Consider the following 17,092-nt stretch of genomic DNA (forward strand, 5'->3'; position numbering starts at 1 on the left):
ACATGGAAGGTAGAGAGGCCTAGAATACAGTTGGATATTTAGTCTGGAGTGCAAGGAGAAAGCGAGGTCTAAAGGGAGCACATTTATGAGAAAAGAAGGTGCTTCTTAACAGGAAACTTGTTTTTGTTTTTGTTTTGTTTTTTTTAGATTTTATTTATTTATTTTTAGAGAGGGAAGGGAGGGAGAAAGAGAGAGAGAGAGAGAAACATCAATGTGCAGTTGCTGGGGGTCATGGCCTGCAACCCAGGCATGTACCTTGACTGGAAATCGAACCTGCAACACTTTGGTTCGCAGCCCACGCTCAATCCACTGAGCTACGCCAGCCAGGGTAGGAAACTTGTTTTAAAGAGTGTATTGAGGAAAATAGTCCAGGAAAGCATATTGAAGATAAAGGAAGGTTAGGGGAAAGAGTGTTACAGAAGCCTAAGAAGAGAGTTGTGAGGGAGGAAGGAAGGAAGGAAGAGGGTCAGGTCTATCAGATGCTACAGAAAGGTCAGAAAGAATCAGAGTGGAGGAGAGGCATATTTTAAAATATTAAAATGTAATATTTCATTAATATTAATGTAATAATAGCACAGCGGTGTATGGTATCTGTTACCTCGGCTCTGTTTGATCTTCTCTTTTAGCTACCATCGTCCATGATGCTGGAGTTTGAGAAAGGAACTAAACAACCCTCCAACACAGGGCACTTTGCTGCTTCAGTCTCCAGAATGACGGCGGGCACGCGAGCACTCACCAGCACAGCCGGGATCGCGTCCTCTGGGATGGGCTTCTGGGCTGAACAGCACTTCTGTGAATGTAGCGTTTCACTGGAATGGATTCTCAAGTGCTGCCTCGAGCAAAACTGAACACTGCCAGTGTATTGAACTTTTTAATGTTGTAGCAGATTTGAGGCGTCTCCCCTCACCAGCCACAAACAGTCTGGGCCACTCGCAGTTTCCAGTTTTTATCGGCTGCACCACACCCTCACCCCAAGGTGACGGACTGCCAGCCTGTGCTGAGGCATAGTTCACACGGTTAGCCTCACCTGCTCTGTCCTGGTTGTGAGCCCCATTGTGGAGACACTGAATTCCAGCCGTTGAGTCCAGTTGGTGCGGGGGGAACCAAGAGGGCCCCAACCTTCTGGCTAAGGGGCCCCCACTTCCAGGGGAAGCCTTCAGACCACACCGGCGTGTCAACGTTGCACTATACCTCTTGTAACACAGCAATATAGTCCTTTTCAGGACGTCCAGCCTGAAAGAAGCTCAGGATCTGACAAGTGCTTGCTTCCTTTTTGACACAGCTTATCCTGATTTTTATGATTTTTTAAAAGTCTTGAAGAAGTAATGGGAACTTATGTTCACTCTGACCTGCAACCAGATTTCAATTTGGAAAAATGCAAAAGCATCTATGTTTTCTATATACAAAACCAGAAAAGCCTTTATGTTAATGCCAACTTGGTGTAAAACTGACCCATGGCTTAAATGTTAAAAGCTGTTGTACTTACATTGTTCCAAATGATACTGTAAATCATTTTGACCAGTAGATACATTCCCCTCCATAAAGCAGAGTTGTAGCAAGTCTGTGGGAGCACTTGTGTGCTGCCAGCCCCCACACTTTCAGGCAGAATCACAGCAAGGCCCTAGGGATGTTACATTGGGTGCTAGGTAGGACAGGTGCTTGGAGAAACAGTTAGGAGGAGAACAGCCATGACCCACCGCTCCTGTCTTCCTCAGCACAAATGTTTGCCCTGTCCTGCTGCCCCTCTCTGGCAGCCTCCGCCCCGCTCGTCCCTACTCTTCCAGCCTGGCGTTGGCTCAACCCCACCCTGCTTTTTGGGATATTTACTAATATGATTTCCTAAAACATGATTCAGTTGCTTTCTTTGAATTTTTGTTGAAAGCCTCACAGCTTCCCTATTTCCCTCTAATTCCTGTCCACACTAAAGGGAAGAAAAAAATAGTTTCTATTTAACTGATGAATGTGGCTTTTTTTTCTTTTGTGTTCAGAAAATTGGGGCTGTTTTATAGAGTTCTGTAGTCCCCATTGTTCTTTATGTAATTTCAGTAGATTCTTGTTCTTCTCCTTTCATGTCCATTATTATTTGCTGAAGAATCAAAATGTCATGTCAAAACAAAAAAACTCAAGCAACCTTAAAGAGCAGTGTCTTCTGTCAGTGTGGGGAATGGGGGTATTGGATTTCGCAGTTACTGTCAAATGCTCTATGGCTGTAGAGACAGATATACTGGGTTCACATCTCCTTGAAACTGACATTTGGTAGGACTGACGGCAAGATAAGTGGAGACCGTAGAAGTTGTTAGAGGTCTGTGTATAAGGTGGCCTCACATTCACTGCTAATTTGACTTCTTTTAACCTTTCTGTCCTGTTCGTTTGGAGAGTACTCGGCCTGTGCCAGAATCCTCTGTGGCTTACAGTGACATTTTCAGACTCTTCCTTCACTGCCTTTCTTTCCCTTAATGTGCCAAGCTTAAAATGGGATTTGATTTCCTGAGTTACTTGTCTGTTTTCGATGTGCCACCAATGAATCTAGTCAATCTTTCATCTCATTCATGTTCCTTTGGAACAAGATACTTTGGGGGTCAAGTCTTTTCAGGTGTTATATATATATATATATAAAATAAAGGATTTTGTGTCCTTTCTGTGTAAGTAACAATTCTCAATCATGCTGTATAGAATAAATAAAAGCCTGATGTATTGTACTTCAAAATGCTTCCCTCATGTACAGAATCTCCTTGTAAAATAAGTGATTGCATTGTATATCAGTCTTCCTACCAACATTAATTATTAAAGTATTTTAGAATTTTTAAAAACTATACTACTCGGGTATACAGTGTTTATTTTATGTGCTACTTTATCCCAAAAGATTTAAGCCAGCTTAAAAATGATACCTAAAATAGTGCAAGACATCCTCAGTGAGAAGTCGATGGGAAGGGGCGGGGAGGAAATAACAGTCAGAACATTGAGGTGGTCAGAGATGAAGGCTGGTCATGTTGGTGGCTGACAGTGCACACGTGTGGAGAAAGAATAGGCTTCAGAGAGGAGAGCCAACACGAATCCCTTGGTAGGTACCAGGTAACTGTACTCCGCCCTTTAACCCGTTTACCCTCGACAGGCAGGTAAGTAGGAATAGGTATTTTGTGGTATATACAATGCATATCCATGTTTTTGGCCCAAACTTTCAGGAAAAAGATTTTTTTGTTTTAATTTTTTAATTTTCTTTATATTTAGAAACAAAACCATTTATCATATTCCAGGACAGTATTTTGCATACTTTCTAGAGTTATACTTTTAATGCATAAGCATAAATAAAAGAATTAAAAACATTTATAGATACAGAATTTGTATTACCCATGTAAAATGTACATCCTTGTTTTTCCCTCAAAAATTTTGGGCAAAAAAACGCACATTATACATGGCAAAATACGGTACACTTGTTTCACCAGTGAAGAACCTAAGAGGGGAAGTTGCTTCCCCAAGGTCAAATTAGATTGTGGAATCACTCTGCATATATTCAAGGACAAGCAGTTACACCCCAGCCATCCCTACAAGGATTACTTGTGTGGACCACACATAATTAGACCTCAGGCTGACATCGCAATAAGACAGTTCATGCCTAGTCTGCTCCCTGGCTAGCAGCCCAGTTTCATTCCTTGTGGCCTCACTAGTGACTCACTTTCTACTTGTCACTTTGGAGACTGGTGTTGATTAGTGCGCAGCCCTTTACTAAGGGTTTAAAGAAACCATGAGTCAGAACTCCTGTCATTGTGTTCTACCTACTCCCAGATTTTCCTTCTATTAGTCCTCCAAAGATGCCTCAAATTGCCATTACCCTTTTGAGGTTAAACTTTGTCTCCAGAAGGGTGTTTTATGTTGCCCAATGTTGGCTGAAACGGTGAGTTTGCCACCCTTAAGGATGCAGATTACTGTACCCCAGGAGAGGGAGGACTGGTGTAGAGTTCGAAGTTTGGAAAACCACTATCAAAAAGGGGAAGTCAGTGGATACTAAGTGGGAGGGGATGAGATAGGAAGTGTACTGAGAAAAGATGAGAATGTACTACAGGGAACAGCCAAGCCCAGAAACCAAAACACTCAATTGCTGATTTAATGCCAGCTCTAGGAGGTCTGAAGAGAAAAGCAGGAACCGCCAGCAACCTGGACCACTTCTTACATCTCTTTTGTGTGGATACTAGTAATGTCTTCCCCCCCAAGAATTTTTGCCTCCTTCATAAGACAGAGGTCGTCTGACAGGAACAAACACCCTCAATTTCCTTTCATCTGGTGCTGAAGAGACACACACCACTATTTATTTATTCACTAATTTGTTTAATGTTCATCTCCTTCCTACACCCCTCCCCTCCACCCGCAGTCTTCCTTGGATCCTATTTTCTCTTCAACTTACTGCCCTATCTCCTGCTTTTCCTATACTCCCTTCACATAACCTATTTTAACAACTTAAATTTCTGTACACTCTAAGCAGTTGAGCTAAAGGAGTGACAAGTGGAAGTGAAAGACCTGATAGTAAACTGAACAGGCTTCTTGACCTGTGGTCTGTACACACTGTTTTCCATTTCTAAAGCCATGTTCACTCAACTCATTAAAATCGAAGTCTCTCCCTGGCTAGGTGGCTCAGTTGATTTGGAGCATAGTCCCATGCACGAAAAGGACGAAAAGTTGGTTTGATTCCGGTCAGGGCGCATGCCTAGGTTTTGGGTTCGATCCTCGTTCTAGACTTGTACAGGAGGTAACTGATCAGTGTTTCTTACATGGATGCTTTCTCTCTCCCTCTCTTCCCCCCACAGCCTACTTTCTCAATTAGAGACCACCACCGTATGTTCAGCCTCCCAAGCCTAAAATTTTGGTATTGTCTGCAAGTTTCTCTCTTACCTCAAAGGTCCAGTAGGACAACAATTTCTGTGGATTTTCCACCTGGTATGTCTCTTGATTTATTTATCTCCTCTTGTTTACTATCCAAATCCAAAGTCTGGAGGACTTTATAATCTCCAGCCTCTCTGATCTATCCTTCAAATTGCCACTAGAGTTACCTTTCTAAAATGCAAAGGCAGTCACGGCAACCCTTTACTTCACAACTGATCGGCCTCTAGTTACCTAGATAAAATTGAAACTCAGCCTGGACTACAAGATATTTTGTAATTCAGCTCTTGCCAACTTTCCAGTCTCATGAAAAATCCAGGCACTTCTGTTAATCTGCCTCATCACGCTGACTTCTCACCCTTTCTGGGAGACCACAGCTCTGCTGGTTCCTCCACCTGGAATGCTGTCCTCAGACACACCCCACCGTCAGCCCACCACACCTGTACAATTCCTTTGAGTTTTAGTTCAAATTTTAACTTCCCAGGAAAACCCCCTTAGCCTTTAGCATATTGTTCAGTTGCTCTTTTGTCTACATTCTCAGACTACTGTATTTGGGCCAGATAGCACATATCAAGTCGTGGTATATTTTGCTGCCGTGACTATTTCCCTACCATGAGCTCTCAAGGATAGAAAACGGTATTTCATCTAGAATCCCTGAAGTGGCAGGGATTCTAAATAAGTTTTAGAATCCCTAAATAATGGGGTTCTAAATAAGTCTAAGTTTATCATTCTAAATAAATAAGTCATATCCACTAATAAATGTTGAATGAGTATTCGAAAGATAACTGAATGCTGGTAATATCCACCAGAGAAGTAGCAGAATTATTTGCCTTTCTTCCTCTAAACTACCGGTTCTCAAACATTTTGGTTTTGCAGCCCCCTTCAGAACTTTAAAAATTATTCAGAACCCCAAAGAAATTTTATATCTATGGGTGATACTTATTGATACTACACTAAAATTAAAACCGAGACATTTCAAAAATATTTACAATATCTTTCAAAATAACACATTACACATTAATAATACATTTTTGTGAAAAAATGTCTATTTTCCCAAAATAGTGAAGAGTGGCAGTGTTTTATATATTTTTTGAAAATCTCTTAAATGTCTGGTTTAATAGAAGACAGCTCAATTTTCATATCCACTTCTGCATCTAGTCTGTTACTATATGCTGTTTTGGTTTAAGTAAATGAAGAAAGTCCAGTCTCACACAGATATACAGTTGGTAAAGATGTTAGCTGTTCTTTCAAGTAAAATGGTATTCCATGAAGAAAAATGTGGCTATTTCAGCTCATAATGCAATCACATAAGTCCTTTTTGGGGGGTAACCCCTGTACGTTGGTATGCAGCAAAAGTGCTTTATATATATTTCTCACTTTGTCACTCAGAAAATTAAAAAGTTGGATATTCAAAAGTCAAGAATAAAATTAATGATTATTACTTCATCAAGGACATTCCTAGATGAATGTGACTTTTATAAAAAATAAATTGATGATGAAAAAACACTACTACAAGTACAGTTTGGTTACAGGACCTGGAGACATACTCAGGTACCAGCAAATTTACCCACGATTTCATTTTACATGAGTGCAGAGTCAAAACCGTGAAAGGGGCAAAGAAAGTATTATTATGAAACAGTTTTGACCTCGTGGACCCCCAAAAGAATCCCAGGGACCCCAAGGTCTGCCAATTACACTTTGAGAACCATTGCCCCGGGCCTGTTTGCATCTTAGAATCTGGGTAAAAATACCATTGTTTAAGAAGTGCTAGCCCTGGCTGGCGTAGCTCAGTGGATTGAGCACGGGCTGGGAACCAAAGTGTCCCAGGTTCGATTCCCAGCCAGGGTACATTCCTGGGTTGCAGGCCATAACCCCCAGCAACTGCACATTGATGTCTCTCTCTCTCTCTCTCTCCCCCCCTTCCTTCCCTCCCTCCCTAAAAATAAATAAATAAATAAATAAAGTAAATTGTATGGGAAATGCATTTAAAAAAAAAAAAAAAAAAAAAAAAAGAAGTGCTGTGATAGAAAATAATGTAGGTAAAACACTAAGCACAAACTCTTATAGAATACCATCAATTTTTCTACTCAGTCTAGTCCAGCTGTGATAGCTCTGTCAATTTATCTAACATTTATTCACCTAACACCATACTCAAAATTGTATCACATTTGTAATACATATCTTTAGAAATCTTTACTTTGTCTAATTCTTTATATTAGGAGTGTGTGTGTTAAAATATACTTAACATAAATTTGACCATTTTTTTTTTAAAGATTTTATTTATTTTTAGAGAGGGAAGGGAGAGAGAGAGAGAGAGAATCATCAATGTGCGGTTGCTGGGGGTTATGGCCTGCAACCCAGGAATGTACCCTGGCTGGGAATCGAACCTGGGACACTTTAGTTCCCAGCCCGCGCTCAATCCACTGAGCTACACCAGCCAGGGCAAATTTGATCATTTTAACCATTCTTACGTTTACAGTTCAACAGTATTGTACATTCACATTGTTGTGCACAGGAGGCTTTTAATTTTAGTCAATTCGCATAGAAGCGCTTGTCTTATTTACCTACGGATTTAACAAATGTTTACTTCATATGTGACAGTGCAGATTCAATCCCTTTTTAGACTTTTCGCATTTCTCTAGATGTCTTTGTCTATTTTGCTTACTTCTTACGCCTAAGTTATTTTTGGCGAGCTAGTTTAATGGCACATTCTCCAGATTGGATGAAGTGTAGAGAAGAAAATTCGGTATTAAACAGTACCTATCCGCCTACGTACTTAATTCAGTCGCTGTAATTTACGTTCCCCAGCAAACCCTTGAGGGAAGGCTCTGCTGTCGCGAGAATTCTCTGTGCCCGGTAGGGGTGGAGCTTAGCCGGCTGTCCAGCATCCTTAGCGAATCTCTAATTCCCTAACTGCGCATGACGTGGCGCAAGCGCAATAGGCATATACGCACGCTCCAAAAGGTATAAATAAGGGTGACTTGGCACACTCGGTCTTTTCGGAGAAGATTGTTCTTGGGTGTCTGTGGTGTTTGGTGAGTGGTTTGTCCGCCTAGTTTCAATTCCCGGTCCAGTAGCCTGAACCTGCCAACCGACCTTTCCTGTGGCGGCGTTACTATTTAGAAGGATGTCCTGTAGCGCCGTCCGTGTTCACGGCTCTTAACTTGTGCAGGGGGCCTGGCTCGGATGTGGGCCGTGGAGGTCTCGCGTTCCGCGGGTGACGGCGGTAACCAACGGGCGCGAGCGCCGACCTGCCGCTCTATTTTCCGAGACGCTGAAAACGCAGCTCCACCTCACTCTCGCCGCGTTGTTAAGTGGTTACTCTGCTTCCTCTGAGTCTCGTCGTTCTCCGTGGAGTTGCACGCAGGCCATTTTATTCCCGACCCCCATCCGCGTGTGAGGCCTGATTCCGAAACGGGGGGCTCTCAGTTTTTCCGCCAACTTTCGCCATATAGCGGTAATTTCAGGGCTCCAGAAGATCGTTTTAAAGATGAGATTGTTGCCTAAACCGCTCTGCATTTACCATTTCTTGGGCAGCACGCTAATCGCATATTGTAGCTTCTAGGCGTGTTTGTGGTGCTTGTCTGAAAGTTAAGGTTACAAGACTGCTGGTCAGTCTTGAACTCGAGTTTTGGTACCTTTGGGGAGTTCAGGATGCCCCACAAACTGGATATCTCTGGGAAGTCGCCGAGGTCTGCATGAAATTAATTCCTAACACAGTAGTCTGAATTAGAATGCATAACCAACGTGGATACCCCGGGAGGTCACTCTCCCCGGGCTCTGTCCAGGTGGCGTACGGGAGCATAGGGTTCTGCCCTGTGATGTACAGTCCCTTTCCACAACGTTGGAGAGAAAGCCGGGCCTTGAGTCTGCGCCTGCATATTCCTACAGCTTCTCAGAGTCCTTTGGACAATGACTGAGGGGACAAACCATGCAGGAAACATTTCTAGAGCAGCAGTTTTCAACCGGTGTGCAGTACCTAGAGTCGGGGGCACTGATCTTAGATTGTCAAATTTGAAAAAATGTCAACAGCCAATGCAATAGCCCTTCACTGTGAGTGAATGAAAATAAGCTCTTTACCTACCTTGTTTTGCAGCCTTCAGTCAAAATTCCAAATACCTTGATTTGGGGTAAGTAAATTTATGAATTGAATTTGGCTTCTCATGAAGGTGCTGTTGCTGGTTAATGTGTCCAGATAGTGCTAGTTTTTGTAGGTATGTTGTCGATGGCTTAGATGCACGTTCGTGTTTTGGGGAGATGATCTTTTCCCCCTAGTAAAACTGCTAAGATTTTCATGTTAACTCATTTGATAGAGGAGAAATTTCTACTTAGCAGGTGAAAAAATTGTGATAGCTTGGATTGACCTGACCAGTCACACCCAAACTGACACGTGAGTCATTTGACTCCAGAGCAGATGAGGATTTGGTCTCATGCACAGCCCCTCCTCCTGGTGCCAGAGTTGTTGCTGGGCATGTGCCCCTGCATTCTCCTCCAGCAGTGACTTGAATAACAGTGGTTAAGTAGGTAAATCATGAAGTAGTCCATAGTAATGACTGGTTTGGAATTGATTAACCTGAGCTATTAACCAGCAAGCCTTCCCACAGCTACATGGGTAGTGTGAGATGAAGAAGAAACTTTTTTTTTTCATGGATATTTTTTCAAAGGTATTGAGGGGTAATGCTGGTTAGCAGTATTGTCTTAACTCCAGTTGATGATTAATCAGGCAACGTGGATACACCTGGGAAGTTGCTGTGATCTGGATGAAATTAACTTCTAGCACAGTGGTCTGTGAATTAGATTACGTAACCAACGTGGATACCCCGGGAGGTCACTCTCCCCGGGCTCTGTCCAGGTGGCGTACGGGAGCATAGGGTTCTGCCCTGTGATGTACAGTCCCTTTCCACAACGTTGGAGAGAAAGCCGGGCCTTGAGTCTGCACCTGCATATTCCTACAGCTTCTCAGAGTCCTTTGGACAATGACTGAGGGGACAAACCATGCAGGAAACATTTCTAGAGCAGCAGTTTTCAACCGGTGTGCAGTACCTAACTTGAGTCAGGCACTGATCTCCTTAGATTGTCAAATATGAAAAACAACAAACAATGCAATAGCCCTTCACTGTGAATGAATGAAAATAAGCTCTTTGCCTACCTTGTTTTGCAGGGTTCAGTCAGGATTCCAAATACCTTGATTTGGGGTAAGTAATTTATGAATTAGATTTGGCTTTTCATGGAAGTGCTGTTGCTAGTCCATGCATCCAAATAGAAACTGCTACATTTTTGTGGACATGTTGACAGTGGTTTAGAGGTATATTAATGTTTTGGGGAGATGCCCTTTTTCTCCCCCCAGTAAAACTGCTAAGATTTTCATGTTAACTCATTTGATAGAGGGGAAATTTCTGCTTAGCAAATGAAAAAATTGTGATAGCTTGGATTGACCTAGCCAGTCACATCCAAATTGACACGAGTCATTTGATGTGCATGCCCCTCAAAGCCCATCCACGGCAGATGAGGGTTTGGTCTCATGCACAGCCCCTCCTCCTGGTGCCAGAGTTGTTGCTGGGCATGTGCCCGTGCATTCTCCTCCAGCAGTGACTTGAATAACAGTGATTAAGTAGGTAAACCATGAAGTAATCCATAGTAATGCCTGGTTTGGAATTGATTAAGCTGAGCTACTAAACCAGCAAGCCTTCCCATACATGTGTGTAGTGTGAGATGAAGAAGAAACTTTTTTTTTTTAATGGACTTTTTTTTTTTTTCCAAAGGTATTGGGGGGTAATGCTGGCTAGCAGTACTGTCTTAACTCCAGTTGATGATTAATCAGATAGCGTGAATATCCCTGGGAAGTTGCTGCGGTCTGGATGAAATTAACTTCTAGCACAGTGGTCTGTGAGTTAGATTACGTAACCAACGTGGATACCCCGGGAGGTCACTCTCCCCGGGCTCTGTCCAGGTGGCGTACGGGAGCATAGGGTTCTGCCCTGTGATGTACAGTCCCTTTCCACAACGTTGGAGAGAAAGCCGGGCCTTGAGTCTGCACCTGCATATTCCTACAGCTTCTCAGAGTCCTTTGGACAATGACTGAGGGGACAAACCATGCAGGAAACATCTGTAGAATAGCAGTTTTCAGCTGGTATAGCCACTAGAGTTTTTAAAATATTCAGAACTTGACTTTAGGCACTGGCCTCTTTTCCCTTAAGATTGTCTAATTTTAGCCCTGGCTGGTGTGGCTCAATGGACTGAGTGCTGGCCTGAGAACCAAAAGGTCGCTGATTCAATTCCTACTCAGGGCACATGCAGGGTTATGGGCTCAAGCCCCCAGTTGGGTGTGAGTGAGAGGCAGCTGATCGGTGTTCTATCTTTTAGGCATGGATGTTCCTCTCCCTCTCTTTTTCCCTTCCCGTCTTAAAAAATAAAATAAAAAAATAAAAAAATGACAACAGCCAACACAGTACCTGTTAAGTGCAAATGAATGAAAATAAGCTCTCTACTACCTTGTTTTGCAGCCTTCAGTCAAGATTCCAATTAACTTGATTAGGGTAAGTAAATCAATCTATAAATTGGTTTTGGCTTTACAGGAAGGTGCTGTTGCTGGTTAATGTATCCAGATAGACACTGATGTTTTAGTTCTATGGTCTTGTTTGGGGGAGATGCCTTCCCCCCCGCCCCCAATAAAACTACTAAGATATTCACATTAACTCTCATTTGATAGAGGAGAAATTTCTACTTAGCAGATGAAAAAATTGTGATAGCTTGGATTGACCTGACCAGTCACACCCAAACTGACACGTGAGTCATTTGACTCCAGAGCAGATGAGGATTTGGTCTCATGCACAGCCCCTCCTCCTGGTGCCAGAGTTGTTGCTGGGCATGTGCCCCTGGATTCTCCTCCAGCTATAACTTGAATAACAGTGATTAAGTAGGTAAATCATGAAATAGTCCATAGTAATGACTGGTTGGGAATTGATTAACCTAGCTATTAACCAGCAAGCCTTTCCATGCCTACATGTGTAGTATGAGATGAAAAAGAAACTTTTTTTTTTTTTTTTTTTTTTTTTTTAGTGGACATTTTTTTCAAAGGTATTAAGGGGTAATGCTGGTTAGCAGTATTGTCTTACTCCAGTTTATGGTTAATAAGGTAGTGTGGATATCCCTGGGAAGTTGCTGTGCTCTGGATGAAATTCTAGTACAGTGGTCTGTGAGTTAGATTATGTAACCAACGTGAATAACCCCAGGAGGTTACTCTCCCTGGGCTCTGTCCAGGTGGCATAAGGGAGCATAGGGTTCTGCCCTGTGATGTACAGTCCCTTTCCACGATGTTGGAGAGAAAGCCGGGCCTTGAGTCTGTGCCTGCATATTCCTACAGTTTCTCAGAGTCCTTTGGACAATTACTGAGGGGACAAACCATGCAGGAAACATTTAGTATGCTAAGATTTAAAATTCTTTTAAATTTTAGATTCTACAAGGTCTGTCTGGAAAAAGTCCCGTCGTTGTTAATATAACAAGAACTGATTATTACCTGGCAGCCAGGGAGAGTGGATTGGAATGCACATGTGTGAACAATGAAGACTTCACTGTACTAGTCCATGGGCAGTAGACACTGTTGAGTGAGTGTCTGTGTTCTGTGGCCATCATATTCAAAATGACTGAGCGAGTAGAGCAACGAATCTGCATCAAATTTTGTGTTAAGCTTGAACATTCCTCAGCGGAAACTATTCGAATGATTCAGAAGGCTTTTGGGGATGATGCAATGAGTGCAGCACAGATAAAAGTGTGGCACAAACGCTTCAAAGATGGTCGAGAATCTGTTGAAAGTGATCCGCGTTCTGGAAGGCCTGCAACGAGCAGAACGCCTGAGAATGTTGAACGTGTGCGGGCTGCAATCAGCAAAGACCTACATCTGACAGTGCGAGAACTAGGAGCTGATCTGGGAATTCCCAAAACTACCGTGTCTGAGATTTTGACACGTGATCTTCGCATGAAACGTCTTGTGGCATAATTCATTCCATGGCCTCCACTACCAGAGCAGAAGGAACGTAGTGCTGCGGTTGCAAACGACTCGACTCAAACCACTACCAACGTACCAGATTTCTTCTGGAAGTCATGACCAGAGATGAATTGTGGGTCTAGGTCTCTGATCTGGAAACAAAGGCCAGATCTTTCAGTGGAAGGTGTTGGCCATCACAAGTTGCTCTTCCAGGGCAAAGGGTAAGGAGTACTATCTTAGTGTTTTTTGTTGAGAGAAGCAATAATGATGAAAACAGCCACAGCTCTGGGCAACTGGTGGTTGGCAGCTTCTTTGTGATGATGTGCCTGCTCTCAGAGGGTTGAGTCGATGTTTTTTGGTGAAACATCGACTCAGCCCTTCTACAGCCCGCATTTGGGACCCTGTGACTTTTGGCTTTTCTCAAAACTGAAATCACCTTCGAAAGGGAAGAAATTTCAGGCCATTGATGAGATTCAGGAAAATAATGATGGGGCAGCTAATGGCAATTCCAACAATGGATTTTGCAGAGTGTTTTGAACAGTGGAAGAGATGCTGGATTAACTGAGGTCCTAAGGGTTCTACTTTGAAGGGGACTGAGCATCATTGTCCTATGTACAGAATTTCTTGTGTCTTCACCCCCCAAAAAAGTCTCCATTTTTCCCGTAGTGAATGGCTGGATACTTTCTGGACAGACCTCATAAATATGCGTCTAATATTTTTTTCTGTTTTCATTCAGGAGAGAAGAGGAGCCTCACCTTAATTTTTGGCAGCTGGCAATGCTTTTTGAGTCCTTTATTTGAGGGGGAAAGTTTGTAAAGTGGTGTTATTTTTGGAAGATTAATGCCCTTTGGCGTAAAGGGGAAAGAGGAGGACAGAGCTGCAAATTCTCGGGCATGGCTTCAGATCTATATTAACTAACAGACCGATAGAACGTTCCAGTGGCCAGGTGGCCCATTTAAGTTTATAAGGAATTGCAGGATGCACTTTAATGTGAGAAGGTTTATTAAAACAGTATGGTCCATGGGCCTAGACACCTCAGAATTTTTCAGAATACCTGAGGTAAAAAATGGAAAACAGATGATACTTGGCCTTTTTAAATCCTTCAAGTTGGTTTTCTAACTGCACTGCTGAACAGAAAGCAGGAGCCCATGGGAACCTAGGTGTCTTAATTAAAGATCCATTTTTAATGTACTTACAAATTACAATAAAGGTGACTATACATTATGCATATTAGTGTGGGTTTTTGTGTGGATGTGTGATGGACGTCAACCAAAAGAAACCAATGAAAGGAGTGGTATAGCAGTTAATGCCTAAAGTCTCCTTAGCTCTTGTCTGCCCTGTGTATCCTCTTGTGCTCTTCGCGTTTAACTTGATATTGGCACTTGACCATAGGGAAGATTTCAGTTAGACCAGTCCTTTCAGTTTCCCTTGATGTACAGGCAACTAGAAGATTGGGTGTAAGTGGTAGTCACACAGCTGTTAGATCAGTTAAACCTGTTTCGGCATCTGAGTGGCAGACACCCGAGAGCCTGGAAGAAAACTGCCAACTAGTGATGTGGGGATGAGTCACAATGGAAACCTGGTCAAACCCTTGCACAGTCTGCTGGCACTGTGGGGGAGTGATAGGCGCTGCAGGATGGGGGCTAGCAGGGAACCACCTGGAAGGTAGAGTCTAGACCCTAGTGGGGCTGAGTGAACATGGTGTGTGGAGGTAGAACAGCTATGAGAGAATTGGGGTCAGGTTTGAGCGAAGTGGGTGAATTTGGGGTCTGAGTGGTAGGTCATGGCCCAAACTGATGGGGAGATTTACAGTTGGTGTTCAGGGCCAGAGGATTTCTGGAGTGGGAGCAATTTCATAACAGCCATAATTACGGAGGACAAGCTAGGAGAGCTTTCTTAGGTTTTTAAGTATGTAGGTTGTCTGCCTAAACAAGCAGCACTTGCATTACTTAGTTATAAGCATCTGAATATTAATCCCTACAACTGTAAAGTGTATATTAATCTAAGCCAGTGTCAAATGAGAATGAACAAAAAGACTGAAGTTCCTCAAATCCACAAGTAGAAAGTGGAACTTTTACACAAAGGCATCAAATCCCTGCAGACTTGCTAGGAGGCTTGCAAGGGTTTGACGAGGTAGGATTCTGTTTACCTGCAGGACCAGCCTTGTGTGCAGCTCATTTTGGTATCACCGTACACTGTCTTTGGAGTGCTCAGCGGTAGTGTTCGTGTGTCTACAACTAGAGATGATCTAAATGCTTAGTACAAATACTTAGCAGAGCTCTGTAACTAGTGCTGGGCAGGAAATACACATTTCTCTTTCTGATGTCCAAGTACAGCTGAAGCAAAACTGTCAGCAGGTAGTCTAGGTCCCACCCTACCTGCTGAAATTTATCTTGCAACATACCTGTCTATAGACTTTCTGAACAGGTTTTTCTGACCTTATCCTGTATGTCAGCAAGTCAGGGTTGCCAGACCTAGGAGTCATATTGCCTAGGTGTGAATTGCGATGCCACCACCTGTCCAGGTGACCTTGGGCCAGCTATTTAATCTTTGCCTGTTTCCCTCACCCATCAAATGGGGATGATTAAAAGTACCTACCTGGGATTATAACGAGAAATGAGTTAATATTTGTAAAAAGCTTACTGAGAGTCTCATAGTAAGTACAATGTCAAATAACATTCTTTGACTTCTGGAACAAACAACTAAGGATACAGTATCCAAAATTTTGTTGAATGAAGACCACCACTCATTTTCTACTAAGCCAGGCTTGTATCACTCAGAGCCACTGTACCTTTCCAGGAGAGGTAAGAAAGAATTGTAATTAGTAACTTAACCAGGATCACCTAACTAGTAAGTAGGAAAACCAGATTTGAACCAAACTCCAAAACCTTATAATACAGCGTTAAGGCAGTGTGGTAAGATCATATGCACAGCATTTCATCTAATACTCCATGAGCCTCTGTAAAGCAGGTATGCTTTTTGTGCCCGTTTTGCAGATGAGGAAACTGAAGTTGGAGGATCTGAGGGACTTACCCAGGTTATGCAGCCAGCAAGTGGCAGAGCGTGAATAAGGCAATTGACTACAATACTTGCATTTAACCTACATCACACCTCAGAAAACCTCCCACCTAGTTTAAACCACAACTTTTTTGCCCTAACCTAATGTAGTAACCACTATACCATAAAAACTCAGCTTAATGAATTACAAGCCTATGATGTGCTCAGATTTACTTGACTGGAAAGTACTAAACTGAAGAAGATGAGTACAGTTTCCTGGGCATCGAGAGCCCTCCCCTGGCCAGGTCTCCCTCTTTCACCCCTTTTTGCCTTTGTGTGTGTCTTTTCTTGTGACGGAACCCACTTCATGACTACCTGACATTTGATGAGTACTTGCATGTGCTAGGCATTCTTTAGTCATAACAGCTCTATGTGGCACAGGAGCTTTTATTAAGTCCGCGTTATAGAAAAGGAAGACAAAGATTATTTGCCAAAGGCCACACAGAATGGACTTCAAGGTCAGAGCCTTTAGAGCAGCGGTCCCCAACGTTTTGGGCACCAGGGACTGGTTTCATGGAAAACAATTTTTCCACAGACCTGGGGTGGGGGGATGGTTTAAGGATGATTCAAGCACATTACGTTCAAGCCCACCTACTGCTGTGTGCCCCATTCCCTAACGGGCCCAAACTGCCACTGGTCCACAGCCCAGAGGTTGGGGACCCCTGCTCTGGAGCCTGAACTCTCAACTGCCATCTGCACTTCCCCTTCCACAAGCACCTGGCACCTTGAGCAGCTTTCCATCATGATCATTAGCATTCTGATGTGATTATTTTCAATTGATGTCCATCTAACCTAATAGTTGGGACATCCTCAAGGAATAGGACCAGATATGTAAGCTCGGTACTTAATAATGTGCACATAGCAAACGCTGGTCGATTGTTGTTTTTCTGTGCTGTTTTACTTAGAAGTATGTTAGTTTTTAAATATTTAGGCGTTTTCTGAAGATCTTTCTGTGATTGGTTTCTACTTTAATTCCATTGTGATGTTTTGTATTACTTGAATCCTTTTGAATTTACCAAGACTTGTTCTATGACCCAGAATATGCTCTACCTTGGTAAATGTTTCCCATGCACTTGGAAAGCACATGTAATTGATTGTTGTTTGAAGAAAGCAAGGTGGAGTATGAAGAAAGGTAAAGGGTTCTATAAATGTCAGTAGGTTCAAATTGGTTGCTTCAAG

General features: G+C 42.8%; 1 protein-coding gene, 1 long non-coding RNA gene and 4 other non-coding genes across 10 annotated transcripts in view; all 6 read left to right on the top strand.

Annotated features, from left to right (window-relative positions):
• Positions 1-2,815, top strand: part of PHACTR4 (phosphatase and actin regulator 4) — an 81,872-nt gene extending 79,057 nt beyond the window's left edge. For all 5 annotated transcript variants that reach the window (XM_036025610.1, XM_036025608.1, XM_036025612.1 and 2 more), the window contains one exon: positions 627-2,815. In XM_036025610.1, coding sequence (XP_035881503.1) covers positions 627-642 — 16 coding nt within the window. In that variant the 3' untranslated portion in view covers positions 643-2,815. The remainder of the gene's footprint in view (positions 1-626) is intronic.
• A 4,954-nt stretch (positions 2,816-7,769) lies between these two features.
• On the top strand, positions 7,770-14,084 carry LOC118500549. The gene is made up of 5 exons (XR_004903115.1): positions 7,770-7,907; positions 8,969-9,002; positions 10,034-10,067; positions 11,376-11,408; positions 12,326-14,084. It is a non-coding gene; the product is annotated as an uncharacterized LOC118500549 (long non-coding RNA).
• On the top strand, positions 8,615-8,818 carry LOC114498272. The gene has a single exon (XR_003684710.1). It is a non-coding gene; the product is annotated as a small nucleolar RNA SNORA73 family (small nucleolar RNA).
• Positions 9,679-9,882, top strand: LOC114498273. Its single transcript, XR_003684711.1, has one exon. It is a non-coding gene; the product is annotated as a small nucleolar RNA SNORA73 family (small nucleolar RNA).
• On the top strand, positions 10,777-10,980 carry LOC114498274. The gene has a single exon (XR_003684712.1). It is a non-coding gene; the product is annotated as a small nucleolar RNA SNORA73 family (small nucleolar RNA).
• LOC114498275 lies at positions 12,086-12,290 on the top strand. Its single transcript, XR_003684713.1, has one exon. It is a non-coding gene; the product is annotated as a small nucleolar RNA SNORA73 family (small nucleolar RNA).
• Positions 14,085-17,092: the final 3,008 nt, after the last annotated feature.

Source organism: Phyllostomus discolor, chromosome 5, assembly GCF_004126475.2.
Source record: "Phyllostomus discolor isolate MPI-MPIP mPhyDis1 chromosome 5, mPhyDis1.pri.v3, whole genome shotgun sequence".
Classification (NCBI taxonomy): Eukaryota; Metazoa; Chordata; class Mammalia; order Chiroptera; family Phyllostomidae; genus Phyllostomus; species Phyllostomus discolor.